Source organism: Onychomys torridus, chromosome 7 (genome assembly GCF_903995425.1).
Source record: "Onychomys torridus chromosome 7, mOncTor1.1, whole genome shotgun sequence".
NCBI classification, from domain to species: domain Eukaryota; kingdom Metazoa; phylum Chordata; class Mammalia; order Rodentia; family Cricetidae; genus Onychomys; species Onychomys torridus.
The window spans coordinates 57,442,827-57,460,724 of NC_050449.1; the positions used below are offsets into that span (position 1 = coordinate 57,442,827).

The 17,898-nt window shown below is 52.3% G+C and overlaps 1 protein-coding gene across 1 annotated transcript in view; it reads right to left on the reverse strand.

Moving 5' to 3' along the window:
- Positions 1-3,431: 3,431 nt before the first annotated feature.
- Positions 3,432-17,898, reverse strand: part of Smad6 (SMAD family member 6) — a 72,497-nt gene continuing 58,030 nt past the window's right edge. Inside the window, exon 5 of the mRNA XM_036193089.1 lies at positions 3,432-4,385. Within this exon, the coding sequence (XP_036048982.1) occupies positions 3,853-4,385 (533 nt within the window). The 3' untranslated portion in view covers positions 3,432-3,852. The remainder of the gene's footprint in view (positions 4,386-17,898) is intronic.

Genomic DNA, 17,898 nt, shown 5'->3' on the forward strand with positions numbered 1-17,898 from the left:
GAGGCAGCTGGTAGACAGAGGAATATGAGGGTTCCTGGTGGAGTCAGGCAGTACCAGGTTTCCTCCCCCTCCCCCACAAGCCACTCCAAAGGCCGACCTCCATCCTTAGGGTCAGGGAGGCAGCGCTGCACCATGGAGGAGGCACACTCCCACTCGTTAGTGGAACCTTAGCATTCTGGATAGAGAATGGATTGGAGGAGAAGCAGGGGGGCTTGGGTGTCCATGACTAGGCACGTCAGGTTGCAGGCGATTGGCCAGGATCACCAGAAAGTGACAGATCTAGCTTCAAGTTCCCCCACTTACTGAATATCCAAACCCAGATTTTTTCACCCCCTTGGGCTGCCATTCAGGTACCCTGGTAATGCCACTGAATCCTCAATGTGTGCTGGTTCTGAGTGTCCCCAGCATGAGTTCACACCCCTCATAGTCCCCAGTACTAGCCAAGTCCACCTTTACAGATGAGGGAACCACTATAGAGGTGGTAAGTCACTTGCTCAAGGTCACTTAGAATTAGGCAGTTACAGCCAGAGGCAGCTGGAGTTTCTAGGCCTCTGCCATGTGGGGGTGGGAGGTTGTAGGGGGGAAGGGGGCCGGGACAGAGACTAAGAGGTTTGCAGCAGCACCAACAACTCCCTAGAGATGAATAGAGTGCACATGCTGTGCAACCTCAGGCCACTCACACTCCTCTGAACATTACAGGAGACATGAATACAAAGCACTCAGGACACCACTCCCCATTAGTCTGATTTTCTCATTCCTAGATCAGTGGTTGAACCCTAACCCTCAAAAATACCCAAAGACGGAGACCGTGGCAGAGCCAGAGATGGGGGTGATGTGCTGAATGGCAAGAACCCAATGGAGTTATTAGCTCTTCTTCAAAAACCGTAGTCCATTTCAGGTGTCCCCTTGGGACACAGGCTGCCCGAGCTTCTGTCTGGGGACAGTAAGTCCCACCTACCCCTTTTTCTGGGGCCAGCAGGGACCAGGCTCTCAGCATTCTCCAAGGACTCAGGCTTTGTTTAGAAGTGTCTCCTTGGAGCATGAGTCACCAGATCTTGGGTGGTCTGGGGGTAACCAGGATGTCACTGCTGGGTCCTGGGCTGGAGGCAGCTGCTGCCCAAGATGGCCGACTTAGCAACTGGACCAGTTCCAGGGACCCAGCACCCTCACCTGTAACCCGAGGGGCTGGAGCAGAACTCAGGCCCTCACAGAGCAGGTGAGCTAGCTCAGCTGCTAAGGACACAGGTGGCCATCCTGGGGACCTGGAGCCCACATGGGTAAAGGCGAGTCCTCGGGCCTCCGCACATGTGCACAAAACAAACAACAAATGAACGTCATTTAAAAGGGAAAGTCAGCTATAGGTTCATCTGGGTCCAGTGCCCTCCTGCAGCTGGGTCCCTAGCAATGACCTTTCAGAAAGTCCAGCTCAGGGCCAACAAGATGGAGCAGTGGGTAAAAGCTTTTGCTGCCTGGCCTGATGACCCGAGTTTGACCCCTGGGGTCACATGATGGAAGGAGTAAACCTACTCCGATAAATTGACCTCTACATAGATGTCATGGTTCACACATACACACACAAAGATAAATAAATACATAAACAAATTTCATGAAGAAAGTCCAGTGTTGATCGTTGCCCCATTTAGAACCCAGCCCACCTTCCCACTGCCTATGGAGCATCAGCCTGGTGCGCAGGGTCCTCAGCCTCCCTTTCCAGGTTGGCTGGCTTAGTTACACTATGAGTTGGTGGTCTCTCTCCAGAGTGCAAGCCTATGAAAATGTTCCTTCCCCACTCCCTGATCTCACCCACCCCGAATCCTTGGCTCCAGATCCCATTGCTATCTTGGCATTTATCCCATGAGGCAGAGATCCCAGAAGAATGCCCAATTTTACCTCAGCACCCAACAGAGCTTATTCCTGGACTCACTATTGGCCTACGGCAACCTGGAGACCTACACTAAGAATCAGGTCCTGGCAGCACAGCTGGTGTCTTTAGGACAGGGTCTCGGTGGGGAGGTCCTGGAGGAATCAACTGTGGTTAGGACAGGGACACCAGGGTTGGCATGGGGACAGCCCATGGGTAAATAACATTGAGAAAGTCAAGTGACTTATGATTCCTGTCGCCTGTCCTGTGCCACCTGCGTCCTCTTGTGGCTACCACACATGGGGATAGGAAGGGCTCCTGTGATCAGAAGGCAGCAGAGGAGATGTGATTCTGGAATTCAGTTGCATCCAGCTTGGTCAGTCCCATGAATGACTTGCTCTGGGAAAGCTTTGTCATGAGAACTCTGAGGGGTAGATCTTTTGGTGAGGGGACACGGAGTAGATCCTTCAGCCCAGTTAGCCTGAGGCAGCCACAGCTGGATGCCTAGCTTGACTGTAAGCTCTGCACAAGCTGACCAGACCACCTGGCTCCTGCCACAGAAATAGTGGGCGGTAAGAAGTGGCGACTTAAAGCTGCCGCGGTGGGTTAATTGACAGAACTCTCAGAGCTCATTACGTTCGTGTAAGTCTCCAAGAGGAAACACAAGAGCCCTTCTGTGTGGATACCCTCCAGAAAACCCCTCTCATATCACTCTGGTCCTGCAGCGTGATGGCTCCTCCGATCACAATCTTCAGAGGTACAAACACCCCAATAATCACTCAGAAGCAGCCTGCCTTTCACACACCTTTAACATGGCTCATGTAGCAGATTGTGTGTGTGTGTGTGTGTCCTATCAAGGTCCTGAGAGAAGCCTCACTACTCCAGGGCTCAAGATGGGAGGTAGGGGGGCTGGAGAGATGGCTCAGAGGTTGAGAGCACTGACTGCTCTTCCAGAGGTCCTGGGCTCAATTCCCAGCACCCACATGGCAGCTTACAGCTGTCTGTAATTCCACTTCTAGAGGATCTGACACCCTCATTCAGACATACATTAAATAAATAAATCTTTTTAAAAAGATGGGAGGTAGGTCTCCATCTTTCTTCCCCAGACTGTGGGGAGAGACGGTATTTTCTAATTTGTTCAGAGCTCTTAGATGGGAGGCAGGGACCCACGCCTCTCCCATCAGACCAGAACAGGGAAGGGACCTCTCTTATCAGACAAACAGGCCTGCACTATTTCTCACCCCTGGACACGCCCCAGCCCCAGCATGGACAAGGAGGAACAAGCCCTTGCCTGGTTCTTATGCATAAACAAATCTTCTCCCCTTTTCTTTCCCCTTTTTTTCCTTTGTTCTGTAGCCTTGAACTACCGATGCCCCCTGCCTCCACTTCCCAAGTACTGGGATTACAGGCATGTGCCACCATGTCCTGACAGCTCCCTTTTCAATAGACTCAAATTCAGTAAGTACTGAAACCCTGTCCCTGATGGCTCGGAAGCCTACTGAAGTCCTGAAGGAGGTTCCTCTTTGTAAGAAAGAGAGCTTTAAAAAAAAAAAAAAAAAAAAAAAAAGGCTATAATGCAAACACTTTATTATCAAGAGTGACTGGTATTAGTTTTGTCTGGGCATTAATATTTTTAAAAAACCATACACCAAACCCAGGCTTTTCCACCTAGTTCTGCTGTATAATTTTCTTTAAAAAAGGAAAGAAAGAAAGAAAGAAAAATATATCTGTATTGAAAGAATTACAAGCCAAAGTGCGTCTTTCTTTTTTTCTCCATATACACACATTGCACCATATATAAATAATTACGTTGTAAAAATGACTCCATAATTACAAGTATAATATATATTTCCATATAATATATAAAACTTTATATTAAATCTAGGTAGATGATATCTGGGGGGAGGGTGAGGTTGTCCCTGGGGTGGCGTCTCTGGGCGCTGACCCCCCAGAAGGTGGGGGGACGCTGCGGCACAGTGGCAGCCATGATGCTATCTGTGGTTGTTGAGGAGGATTTCCAGCCAACAGGGGCAGGAGGTGATGAACTGTCGAGAGTAGCAGGGTCCCCAGCCCTTAGCGAAGCTGATGCGCACGCTGTGTGGGTCGTAGGGGCCATGGGCGGCGTCCGCATGCTGCAGCTGCCCTGAGCGCTCAAAGTCGAACACCTTGATGGAGTAGCCCGGTGGCACTTTGCGCACGACCAGGGCGCGGCCTCCGGGCGCATCCAGAGTCGGGGAGTTGACGAAGATGGGGTGTTCGCCCCGGTTGTAGGCCCACACGCCGTCGGGCTCCTTGCTGAGCAGGATGCCGAAGCCGATCTTGCTGCGTGTGCGCCGCACCGACTCACTGCGCTGCTCCAGGTTAAGCTGGCCCAGGCAGAAGCCGCTGCCCTGAGGTAGGTCGTAGAAGATGCTGACGGCCTGGTCGTACACCGCATAGAGGCGGCCCACGCGCGTCCGGTGCTCCCAGTACGCCACGCTGCACCAGTGGCTTGGCTTGGTGGCGTCTGGAGACATGCTTGCATCTGCAGGGCAAACACAGGAAATGGCAAGGTTACTGCGGGTGCGAGGGGAGTCTAGGCAAGATTTTCCATGTTCAACCAGCAAATGTGTGCGAACCAACCCACTGTGTGCCAGACGGTCAAATAATTTAGTACACAGTGGGGATTTCTCTCTCTTAAAAAAAAAATCAAGACATTTGTGTGTGTGTATATATGTGTATGTGTGCTAGGGATCAAACTTAGGTCTTCCAGCTTGGCATCCAGCATCTTTACCAACTGAGCAGCCCGCCCCCACCAACACACACACACACACACACACACACACACACACACACACACACACACACACGATGAACTTACAGTACACAAACCGAGCTGCTAGACCCCTGGGATACACAGATATGAACCACATCCAGCTCCTGTCCACTATAATTTTACATCTGGGAGAGATAAACACCGACAAAAACAAATAGAACCTACTACAGTCTACCAAACAAGTGTAGCAACCTTATAGGATTCTGTCTCCAAGGCCACCAGGGCCTGCCCAAAGTGCTCAGAGGCCCACCAGGATGTGATTCGAACCCCTTAGTCCAAGACTCCACTCCAACAGAGCTCCTCAAGGGGCCTCCAGCATAGGACAGGGGTCAGGTAGGACCTCTTAGAGTAAGGCATGGCTGCACACTTTGCAGGCCTTCGATAATAAATAAGGCATGGTGGCATGTACTTGCTGTCTCAGGAACTCAGGAAGTAGAAGATGCAAGATGGCTTGAACCAGCCTGGGCAACAGAGTGAGTGCCCCCACCCCAAGAACAATGCTGACACTCCCTGCCTCAGTCTCCCTGTGATCCTTACCAAGTGGATTTTCTGGTTCTCTGAGAACCACAACCACTCCTGAGCAGGATCACTTGGTGGTCGCTAAGTGCTATTTTAAAAAAGTGGGTTTTGCTCTCCAAAGGATGTGGATGTTGTCCATTCTGAGGTGCTCCTTTCTGGGCCTCAGCTCTTCCCACTGTAGGGCAAAGCCGTGACCCACGCTCTGTCCAGCTGGCCTTGAAACACTGCCCCCACTCAAACGGGGGCGTTCCCCATGCGTGAGGACCTGAAACAGGCGGCTCTGTCTTAGAGGGCAGTCCCAGAGCCCTTGCTCCTGGGCACAGCCCACTTTTCCGATGCCAAAGCCTCTGAAATCCTGTCTTTGCTTTGGGCTCACAGCTCTGAGAGGCAGGGGGGCACCAGGACTTCCCATCAAGGTGACATGATCTGTCATGCCCGCTTCTGGCGGGGCCTTCTGAACACAGAATCAAACGTTTACCCAGCTCCTCCCAGGGAAAGTCATCAACAGTCAACCCAAGTCCAGGTGGGCAGCCAGCCATTCCTGGAACCATGAGGCCAGCTCTGCAGCCTCCATTTCAGTCCTAAGTCCCAGCCCTGGGGCCCTGGGACACCTTTTCACACATATAAGGATGCCTGGCTCCTAACAGGAAAGCGCCCCAGGGGCTTTCTGTAGGCTGCCATTTGACACTCAGGTGCCACCCACAGGGTGCTGAGGACTCAGTCTGCTGAGGACTGCCAATCCTCTCACCAGCTAAAAAGCTAGGTTAAGGGGGTGGGGGGGGGGGCTGGCTATCCTCAACTAAATGTCCTTGGCCAGTGAACTTAGATAGCTCAAGCTCAGGCCCATGGCAGGAGACCAGGATCAGCGAGATCCTGAACTCCATCCTGCCAAGCCACTGTTCCTCTCCATACCCATCCATCTGGCCCAGGCCTGGGGACCTCGAGGGCCAGAAAAACAGAGGCATGCCTACTGGCCATGAGCTTCCGGTACTGCTCACAGCCAGCAAGACTTCCTCTAGTGAGCCAGACCAACTTAGGTCAGGAAGCTGAGTGCAGGGGCCTGGGTATTTAGGAGCAGAGCCAGCCAGGGTGGGTACCAGGCATCGTGGAGCATCTCCTATGAGCTAGGCACTGCTTTCATAGGTTAGGAAACTGAATCCCAGGTTGTGCACCCCAGAATTCTGAAGCCAGCCTCACTGGGAGGGCACGCCTTTGTGTATGTGGTGCCAGTGACGAAATACAGGGTAGCCTGCATGCACATGCCAAGCATGCAACCTCCCGCTGAGCTACACCCAGACCCCCAAGCCAGCCACGCTAGAGGGCGCTCTTCTCCAGCCTCTAGGCCTGTGGTTCTCAACCTTCCTGATGCTGTGACCCTTTAATACAGTGCCTCGTGTTGTGGTGACCCCGCCCCCGACCAAGCGTACATTTGCATTGCTACTTCATGAATGTAATTTTGCTACTGTTATGAACTGTAATGTAAATATTTTTGAAAATAGAGGTTTGCCAAAGGAGTCTTGGCTGACAGTTGGTTGAGAACTGCCACTCGATGCAGAATGTCAGGCAGAGCTCTTCCTTAAAACCCGTGCACTGGGCCGCTCACTTCTCTTAAGCCTCAGTTTCCCTATCTGTAATGGCAACTGCTCGGAGGGCCTGTGAGTCCGTAGGTACCTCACTCTCTCACTGAGGAAAGGGATTGCTGGGTACAAAGCAGCATCGCTCCAGGTAGCAGCTCCACATAAGGGAGTGTGTGCAGGGGCCATAGGTGGGTGGGGGTGGGGGTGGAGGGAGTGTGTGTAGGGGGAGGAGTGGGGTAAATGTAGGGGGGAATGTGTGGGAGGAATGTGTGGGCAGGGGAGTGTGGGAGTGTGTGGGGGGAAATATGTGCGTGGAGGAGTAGGGGGGAGTGTGGGAGGAATGTGGGGTGTGTGTGTGGGGGAATGTGCTGGGGGAGTGTGTGGGGGCAGTGTGGCAGGGAGATACTTCCTCCTTGCCAGCTTCTAGAGGGCTTTGTAACTCAAGTCCAGCTGGGCTAACTGTTTCTCTCAGCTCCCTGCCCTGATCCCTAGCCTGGCCTCAGGATCCTTCACAGGGGTGGTTCCCTACCTTATAAGCCGGAGTGAACAGCTCTAGTTGTCTGGCTCTGGGTGCCCAGGCTAGACTCATCTCTACCCCTGTGGCTCTTAAGCTGACAGGCTTCCAAATTCCAGAAGGTAGTCAGCCTGCCACCCTGTGTGGTCCTCTGTGATCACCCTCCTGGGCTGCCAGGATTCTCAGGTCCTGGACAAGGTGCCTGCTTGGGTCAGTGACTCTGGGGATGGCTTATTCCCCACACTCCCTACATACCAACAGAGGAATCTCCATCCTCTCTGGGTCCTCCCCCAAAGCTGCAAACCCGTACCATGCTGTGAGCACACACTAAAGCAGAGGAAGGAAATAAATAAAAACACATCCTAAGTGTCCATGTAGCTCACAGGAAGCTTGCCCTGAAGGTGAGTTCAGCCTCAGGTCTGAGGGCAGGGGGAGGGCGGTGGGCAAGGACTTAAGGACCCTGAGAGCAACCCCCTTCCAGCCTCAGAGCTCCCCGGGGGTCATCTCATCTGGTAGAGATATCGGGGTGTCCCTAGAGAAGTGTGTGTGTGTGTGTGTGTGTGTGTGTGTGTGTGTGTGTGTGTGTGTACTGGGGGAGGAGGTGAACTCAGGACCTTAGTTAGGCATGCTAGGAAAGAGCTCTACCACTGAGCAACACTCCAAGCCCAAGCCACACTTTAAATGGGAATGGGATGGGGAGGGATGGCACAGAGCTCTGATCTATTTTGTCCTATGGGTACTGACTTTCTAACTCCCCCCTCCATGCCATGAACTAAGGAAAACTTGGTCTAGAGAGAGCCTATGGGTTCCACAAGTAAAGTTTGGTGGCCTTATACCTGGAAGATGGCACCCTGGGTTGAGGGGGCGGGGGAACACACAGGGATGGTGGAGTAATTTGCCTGAAGACACAAAGCCGAGCCTGGCAAAGCTGGGGCCAGGACTTCCGATCCTTGAATGAGTCAGACACTTTGAAGGACACAGGGCAAAGGCTGCAGCCGCCAGCAAGCCCTTGCCTGAACAGCCCCCTCCCCCGCATGACTTATCAATCACCAAGGGCTCTGCTCACATGAGGCCACGTTGGACTTGCTGGAAACTCAAAGAGTAAATCAAGCATGTGTAGAAAAAGACAGTCATTTTGCTCACTGGCTCCAGGCCTGTTGGAACAACCCAGGCAAGGGTACTCAAGCTTAGAGGTGTTTCAGGGCAGTAGGTGAGAGAAGCCCTTTCGCACTCTATAAAGCACCTTGGTTAGTTCCTGTGGTGCCAGACCTGCCCTGTAAGACAAGGAATGGAAAGAAAACTGAAGGTCTAGAATGAACCTGGTTGTGGCTTCATGCTCACACCCACAACTCCTAAGAACTCAGTTTTGTGGAGACATGTCTGCTGTAAACTGATGTGCCTCAGTGATAGTGAGCGGGGCAGGCTGCACAGTGAGCCCACATGGCCCTACTCTACTCAGGGATAGTATCTCATAGAAAGAGCCTTTTCTCTGTGGAGTTCCAGAGTCCTGGTCCTGCCATCCCACAGCCACCAGCCTAATTAGGAACCATCTCTTTAATTGCAAATAAATACCGGGAGAGGCAGACCAGACCAACATCAAAGATGACCGAGGTCTGACCGAAACTCCCGCTCACTCCCATTTCCCCCCTGAGTCCCTGGCCTGCTCAGGGCCTGGCCTAGTTCCCAGCCAGCTCTGGGTCCCGCTGGGAGGGGTGGACACAGAGGAAGAGGAACCTGGCTTTCTAGCCAGGATCGGCAAACTGTCTCCTTTCTCAGCCTCAGTCTTCCTATCTGACTAACAAAGAAGTAACTTCCATGCTCAGCTCTAAATTTCTACTCCCAGCAAGCTCCAGGTCAGTCCCTTGCCTGGAGTCCTGCTCAGCCATGCACCGACAGGGGGATGGTGCAGCCCTTTCAGGAATACCGGTCAGCAATGAAAGGAACCAGCCCCACAAACACGAAATAGCATGGATCGCCCTCAAGTGCACCTGCTTGGCCAAGGAAGTCACACACAGAAAACCCACTGAAGTCCAGAGACCGGAAGTTCTTAGTAGGCAGAAGAGCTAATAGGAAATACAACAGGCAAAGCTAGGCTTGTCTACATGTCCAAGGCCCCAGGTGCCAACCCCCACGCTGCAATAAATAAATAAAAAAATAAAAATAAAGGAGAAAGGAAAAAAAGTGAAGGGTCAGGATAGCTGACAGAGCAGGAAGGGGCTGGGGACTTCTAGGGTGGAACATTGGGAACTGGGGTAGGGACACTGTGAAGGGTCATGACCCAAACACGAGGCTAAGCAGGCTTTTGCTGTAGTTATGACATCTATGGTGGTCTCAGCAGGTCCCCAGGTGAGCCAGGGGATGGTCCCCTGCTGCCTTCCAGAGACACCCACATTCCTGCCACCAGAGGGTAGTGGCTGCCTGCTCAGAGAACCAGGCGACAGCCCCAACTAAGCCCCACAGTAGGGCCCAGCCACAGGCTGGCAGGCCTTTCTCCAGACTTCTCTGCCCAGCTAGGGTGCAGAGAGACCAACATGTAATTTTGTGTGTGCAGGGGGGGGGGGGGGCATGCTGGACCTCAAGGGGGCTGGCTGGAGTCTGGAGGAGGTGGGGAGGGTTGAAATCCCAAGAAATGCCTCTAGCTTCTTCGAATCAGCAATTTTCTGTCAAAACAAAGGGCAGGAGTGCGTTCCTGTGAGCTCCCCCACAGGACCCAGCTAAAGCCCGAGCACAGTGCCCTCCCCTTGCCTTCGGGCCACAATGCCCAGGGTTGGCCATCCCAAGAAGGAAGCAAAAACATGCCCCAGTTAGATGGGAAGACAGAGCACTCTCAGGAGGCCTGTGGGGTGGTCCATGCCCACCATATTTCTAACTTCTGCTGGGCTTCACATCCTTCTGGGTTGCACCCCTTCCCTGCCCCCAATTAAAAAAAAAAAAAAGACTGCTCAGCAGTAAGCTCCAGGTGAGGACCAACAAAGTCAATTCTTGCAGAGTCCTGAGAAGAGAGACCAGCTCTTCAAAAACCAGAAACGTGGAGCAACTTGCTCAGGGTCACACAGCAGGTTGGTGGCAGAGCTGGAATCAAGCCTAGGGCTTCCTCTAAGCCCTTTGCAGGGGGGCCTCCCGCCCTCCTGGAAAAAGACTTTCTTCTGTCCCATGTCATGCCTGTGGCTTCAAGCTCCCTTCATCCAACCGACAGCTTTTCATCTGTGACTCCGGGGCCTGGGAGCAATTATGCAGGCCCTGCATCTGGTTAACCTAACACCCCTTTTAAAGCCTTGTTTGCCCATTAGATAAGTAGTTTTCGTTATCAAACTTAGGGGAAGAAAGAGTTTCCACTGAACTCTCCTTTGTCCTTTGGAGCTGCAAACGGCTTCGGGTTTTGCAGCCGTCCAGCAAGCATTCATTAATGGCCCGCTTTTCTCGAAGGGGAGGGAGGGAGGGAGGGCCTGTCCCGTCCCTCCCGTCCCCCCCCCCCATAGCAGCAGCAGCAGCAGCAGCAGCAGGGAAAGAATGTGCTCGCTCTCCCTAGCTCACTCAGGGCCATGTTAATGGTCAGCAGCTTAGAGCCAGCCAAGCCTCTGCTGAAATCGGTCCAGAAGGCGGCCCAGCTGACAGGGGTTTCCTCCTCCTAGCTCCCACCCACCTTCCCAGCCCCCACCTCAGAGCCAGCACCTCTGGCTCCCAGAGGAAGCATGGCTTCCAAGAGGAAGTTCCTAATCGGTCATTACATCACGGGGCCAGCCGATCAGGCCACTGCCTGCATGCACAGGCCACCGCAGGGGCTCTTTCGACTGTGGGTCTCCAGTCTGGGGACAAGGCTGTCCTCCCTCCTCCCCAGATGGCGACCTGGTTGTTCTGCTGACAGGAATGTGATGGGTACAGAGAAGGAGAATCCAGCAAGGAGAGAGAGAGGGCCAGGGACATGTGGTCCTCTTGACTGATGACCAAAAGGTCTCACTCGAGGCCCAAAGAGGTGAAGTGACTTGCCAAGGTCACAGTAGAAATCAGCACTAGAGCTGAGATCAGTCTGGTATCGGCTCTGTGGGCTTGGGTTTTAAGCACTGGAACAGGAGCAGGGCAGCGTGCGTGCAAACCCCAGCTCTGCCATTCACCAGCAATTTTAACTGTCCCAGCAGAAAATATTCTAAAGAGAGACACTTGTGCTCCTCCCTTTGGCCATCAGACAACTGTCCCCAAGGAATTGGAATTTCCCCAGGAATCTTACGCTGGGAGGAGGAAAAGGCTGAGGTCTGGTGTCAGAGGGGGACAGAGATTTCACACAGTTCTGACAACTTGTAGGCCACCTTGCAGGAGGGACTGGATCCTAGACAAGGATGGATCAGTGATGGGCAGGACCACCCCCTGGACCAGCTACACATCCCTCTAACTATCTATTTAAACTCGAACCTCCCAAGTCAGTACCCTAAAGATGGTCTTGGACGGGCAGTCGCTGGACCTATTCATCTGTTCCTCTTCCCCAGGCTGCCATACTTTCTCTGCTCTTCATTACTCCTTGTCTCTCTAATTGCCCTGCAGAGGATGGACAGCCGAGCCCAGCTTGTACCCCAAAATGCCAGTAACATTATGCTCTCTCAGGCATATCTCTTTTTGCCCCTCTGGGTCTCAGTCTCCTAAACTGTAAAATGGGAATGCAGTCAGTGGTTACTTCATAGAGCGTTGGGATCCATTGCAATTGCACCAGATGATGCATAGTTGGAAATGAGCAGCCCGGAAATGAGCAGGTATCACTAATGCTTGATAGATCTCAAAATCTAAACTATTAAAAAAATTTGGGGGGGGGGGGGGGAGGGAGATTGAGACAGGGTTTCTCTGTGTAGCTTTGGTGCCTGTCCTGGATCTCACTCTGTAGCCCAGACTGGCCTCGAACTCACAGAGATCTGCCTGGCTCTGCCCCCCAGAGTGCTGGGATCAAAGGCATGCGGTGCTGCCGCCTGGCGGCTATTCAAATTACTTATATCAATTACATAATGCATAGTTCACAAGGATATTCATATTGGGTGATGTCCATAGCAAAGATAAGATATGCCAATGGAATTGACACAAGGAGAAATAATAATGATAATAATAAATCAGTCAACACTGAATGAAGCCTTTACGAATGCCAGGCGGAGTGACAGGCTAAAGACACTCTGTGGATAAGCTGCTAATTCTCTCGGCTCCTCTTGTGTTGTGAGGTGTTTGTGTGATGTCTGTGTGTGCAAACATGGGTGAGGAGGCCAGAAATCAACCCCAGGTACTGCCCTTCAGGAGCCATCCACCTTATTTTTTTGAGACAGGGCCTCTCACTGAATCTGGGGCTGGCCAATTAGGCTAGACTAGCTGGCTACAGAGCCCAAGGGACCCTGTCTCTGCCTCCCCTGCACTGGGATTAATAGGTGTGAGCCACCCTGCCCAGCTTCACTGTGGGTACCGGGATAGGAACTGAGGTCCTCAGCAGATGCTTTCCCAACTGAGCCATTTCCTGGTCATCCCAGACCCTCCCACTTTCTGATAAAGGAGCTGTGTCAACTTAAGAAGGTTGTGCCCAAAGTCAGCAGCAAGATTAGGATCTGATCTCCTGTCTATCTAGGCTTAGAGATGGGGGCTCTTGGTATTATTCCCACGTGTACTGCCAACCCCAGTGGTAGCAAGGATAACATCACAGGCACCATGCCCAAACCTCTGGCTCGGCCAGCTCTAAGATGTTATGCTGGGCCATGCAAAGATGGGAGGGGTCCTCTGGCCCGGGATGTAGCTTAGCGGTAGAGAGTGCTTGCGTGCTGACCAGCTTCCTGGAAGGGCAGAAAGGCTTCTCAAATACAGCTCTCCAGAGAGCCCAGTGCTACTCTGACACCCTCTGTCCTTTTAGTTTCTTCTCCCTGGAGTCCACTCCTCCAGACCACAGCAGGGAGTGTTTTCTTTTTCTTTCTTTCTCTTTCTTTCTTTCTTTCTTTCTTTCTTTCTTTCTTTCTTTCTTTCTTTCTTTCTTTCTTTCTTTCTCTCTCTCTCTCTCTCTCTCTCTCTCTCTCTCTCTCTCTCTCTCTCTTTTTTTTTTTTGCTAGAGCTGAGGACCGAACCCAGGGCCTTGCTCTTGCTAGGCAAGCGCTCTACCACTGAGCTAAATCCCCAACCCCAGGAAGTGTTTTTCTAGGGGGCCCAAGGACAGGACTGCCATGCAGCCTACATCCTGCACCATTGAGCGATGACCTTCTTGCTGCTCATCCATATAGTGGTCTGGGTTATCCTTAGAGGCACCATCCAGGAGGGTGCTAAATCCCTCAGGAATCTGATGATCAGCTTCCAAGAGGCCCAGCAGGCCCTATAGAAAGACCTTCCTTTCAGCCTCCTTGCCCTGACCTTGGCCTGCTCAGCCTCTGGTCTCTGATGGAACCAAGAGGCAGCCTGATTGTGCTGGATAAGGTTTCCACTCTTGCATCTCCTGCACAATTAAACAGATTCTGAACAGATAAACTCTAGCAGTCAAGTCCTGACCCAGAATAAGCTTCACCCATGTCTGCTCTGTGATTGCTCCCTGCAGGGGCAGTCTCCCCGTGAGCCCCAGGCTCAACCCCAGTAGGCAGAGGGACCAGTCAGAGGGTCCACATCCGTCACATCCCTCTACAGCCTTCCACCTACCGGCATCTCAGTCTTTCCTTGCCAGAGACTACTCCCCCGCCCCTGCCCAGGAGTCTCTCCCCAGGCTTCAGTGTTAAGCTTGGCAGCATACCACCAGCCACTCCAAGAGCTACAAGGCGAAAGATGAGTGTCAGAGCCAGCTCTGGCATGACAACAAGTGGGGTAGGCAGATGAGACCAGAGACACAACGAAACCCAGCAACTTCAGTGTAGGAAAAGACCACCAAGTCCCAAGGAGCAGGGAAGTCCTCAGCCCCCGGGCAGGAAAGCCCCAGGTGAGGCAGGCAGGTAGAGAGGGACTGGAAAAGTGTGTGCAGTAGAGGGAGGAAGGGAGGGAGGGAGGGAGGGAGGGAGGGAGGGAGGGAGGGAGGGAAGGAGGGGAGAGAGTTAGAGAGCAAGCAGTCAAGCAGCTTACTGGTTTAGGTAGGTTTACCTGGTTTAGGGAAAGAATCAGTTCCCATCACAAAAGACTCTGACCTTTGCTCCCATTCCAAGGCCTCTCAAAGTCAGATGCTGAACCTCTGCTTACTTATTTACGGACCATCTAGGGCGGGAAAGCCTCACTTTTCTTATTGCCTCTGGAGTCTGGCTACAAATGGGAAGTTGGGGGCCTTCTCCTTCATCTGTCCATGAAGGAACTGCTGGCCATTGGATTCCCAGGTGTTTACGGTCCACGAGAGGCTAGGCCTGGGTTATCATCTTCAACCTCCTTTAAATCTTATGTATGTATGTATGTATTATGTATTTATTGAGACATGGTCTCATATTGCCGAGCTGATCTTCCTCTGTGGACAAGGATAACCTTCTGATCCTCCTGCCTCCACCTCCCAAGTGCAGGGATTACAGGTGTGCACATGCCCAGTTTATGAAATGCTAGAGACCAAACCCAGGGCCTTGTACAATACAGGCAGGCACTCTACCAGCTGAGCCACATGCCCAGCCTGTCATCTGAGGTCTTCAGTGGACAGTCAGCCTGACTTCCCTAGTGAACTTGAGACCACATCAAACAACATGGACCCTCATGGGGTTCAGGTGGGGAACTGGCCCGTCTCCATGCTTCCCTCATTTTCCTAAAGCAGCCTGGGGTCTCCTTGAACGCTTCCTCCTACCTCAGGCCTCACAAAGTCATCAAGACAAAGCACCTACCGCTCACGTGTCCTCCACACCCCCTGCAGCCTTCAGAAGCCCACCCCCTCAGGCCTCAGCTCAGCTCCCTGCATTTTGAACCCCACTACCCGGTGCTCCCTCTGTCTATCCCATATCTTGATCCATATGGCTCCAAGGCCACGGGTGGTGAGAAGTGAAGAGATACCAACCCAGACAGCTGTGCTTCTCTGAGCCAGGGACTGCATGCATCTTCGAGGGCCAAGGCCACCTCTCTGATGGGGGACGAGCAACGTAAAATAAAAACGCAGGGCCCTCTTCAAAAATCATTAAAAATTCTAAGAAGGTGAAGCAAACATTTAGTTAGGCAAGGGCGCCTTCTAGGGGGTGGTGGAAGTGCCCTGTGATGGCACAGATGGATTAGCCTTCAGAGATGTTGGTTTCTTCCAAGGCATATTCCATCCAAAGGTGGAGTGGGGAATCATGGTGCTTGCCTGCACTGTCACAGGAGGAAGGCTGCAGGTTCATCTAAAGCTCACAGGTACCTCTCAATGGAGAGGCTTTGATCTCTCTGGGTTGTCTGGTCTACAAGTGTGGAGGGACAGGGACATGTCATTGGGGGCGGAACTGGCTCTTACTTGCAAACACACCAGTCCATTTCACAGACTGAGAAACTGAGGCATCTTGCAGTGGCACCCAGGTGGTCTGAAGGGGGATGTCAGGGTGTTCAGGTGTTTTGCTGTCATCTTTATTTAGCTCTGGCTTTAAACATTTACCCTTTCCACAAGTCATGGCTGGGATACTGTAGAAGTCTGATGTCACTCAAAGGCCCGTGAGTTGTCTACCAAGGAAGAAGTGGTTAGGTGACCAGGCATACAACCTGCACCTCCCAGATTAATTAATAATTGGGAGCTGGCCACCCAGGCAGAATTGGAAAGATTCAGTGAACCCAGGGGTAGTTACTGACACAGAGGAAGGAGCCGTTCGCCTTTGCCTGTGGCTAAGAGGGAATACACAATGGCCATGATTTATGGGCTGGATTACCTGGGAACCTCCTCAGTGGCTGACTGGGGCCCAGGCTTTAGGAATGCAGACGCCAGCAGCCTACAGGCCACCAGTGCCCATGGGGAGGGAGGAGGAAAGGTTGATTGGTGGCTTAGCAGGCACCAGTCTTGTGGAAGGGGCGCAAGTCACACTCATGGGCGACCGACCTCAGGATGAGGGACCGTGCTGGCCAACTGCTGGAACTGTGTTTGTAGAGGTTAATACAAAGGCCTCACGTCTGCTCATTCTCACTGACCAGAACAGTGACACCCACTGGAGATGTAGCTCAGCTGGTGGAGTGCTGGCCTAGCACGCATGGGTGCAGCCTCCAGCGCTGCAGAAACCAGCCACGGCAGCACGTACCTCTAATGCCAACACTTAGGAGTTCGAGGCAGGGGCTCAGTTCAAGGCCACTCTCAGCTTCACGGCTAATTCAAGGGCAGCCTGGACTATGCAACGCTTCTTAGTTCATCCACTCACTCCACCTTTCACTGGATGATGAAGGGACAGACATTCAGACACTGGAAAGAGGACGGAAAGTGGAACACAGGCAAACACTGTACCCGTGTGTGAGGCCCATGCCTCTGTCCATGTCAAGTCTTTGGGAGACTCTAAGAAGAAGCCACGTGGGCCGGGAATGGTGGTGCACACTTTTAATCCCAGCACTCGGGAGACAAAGGCAGGTGGATGTCTGTGAGTTCGAGGCCAGCCTGGTCTACAGAGTTTCACTCAAACCAGGAATACACAGTGAGACCCTGTTTCAAAAAGGAGGAAGAGGGAGGAGGAGGAAGAGGAGCCCCAGCTTAGTGCACAACCCTCTGGACAAGCAGTGTCTTTAATTCCTAAACACAAGCCATCCTTCCCTCCAGTAAGCTACAAGTTCAAATGGGCAGCCTGTGCCACCAGGAAAGCGGGGTGGTGGCTGCTAGTCGGGTGATGTCAAAACTAGGCCAGAATCCAGGTCCCAGATACCCAGAAGGCTGAGACAGGAGCACAAGAGGGCTGCTTGAGAAACGGAGGGGACAAAATACACGCAGCCATTAGCCAAGAATAATCTGCTGCTATTGGTAACTGCAATAGTGTTGTGGTCACTCTGTTAGCCCACACCACACGGTGGTGCCCCATCTCACTCCCAGCTGGTCCATCTATCAGTGCCAGAGACTCGGCACCTTAGGGGGACAGTCCAGAGAAGGCTTCTGCATCTCCTGCTTTACCTACTACGTGCCTATGTCTGCTCTTCACTTCCAGTACTGGGGGCTGAATCCAGGAACCCCTAAATGCTAGGCAAGCACTCTACTACTGAGCTGTATCTCCAGCCCTCCTTTCACTGTTTATGTTAAGACAATTTCTCACTTAAGTTATCTAGGCTGACCTGAACTTGCCATCCTTGGGCTTCAACCTCCAGAGTATCTGGGATTACAAGCCTACGTCCCCCGACTCAACTCATGACTGAACCCCAAAGCTTTCTATAACTCTGATGCTCTGGGGAGGCAGGGAGACTTTTGTCTTCTCTTTCCCCTAAGCACTGAGGCTTCTGGACATAAAGCACGGATTTTGCCAAAATAAATTATTGCGCACATAAAGCATCAGTAATTAGGACCCATAAATCCAGGCTTTGTAATAATTCTGAAAGTAGCCGGGTCAAAGTTGAGGAAAAGTTTTGATAAACAAATGCAAAATGTAAATACGATTTAGAACAACTGTTTATCTTACTAGCGCTATATAAACAGTGCATCCCAGTGACACACTGCGTTCATCTGTCCGTAATGAAGTTCGCCAGGGACCTCTCCCAGGAAACACTCCCAGCCAGCAGCAGTCTAGGATGGTTG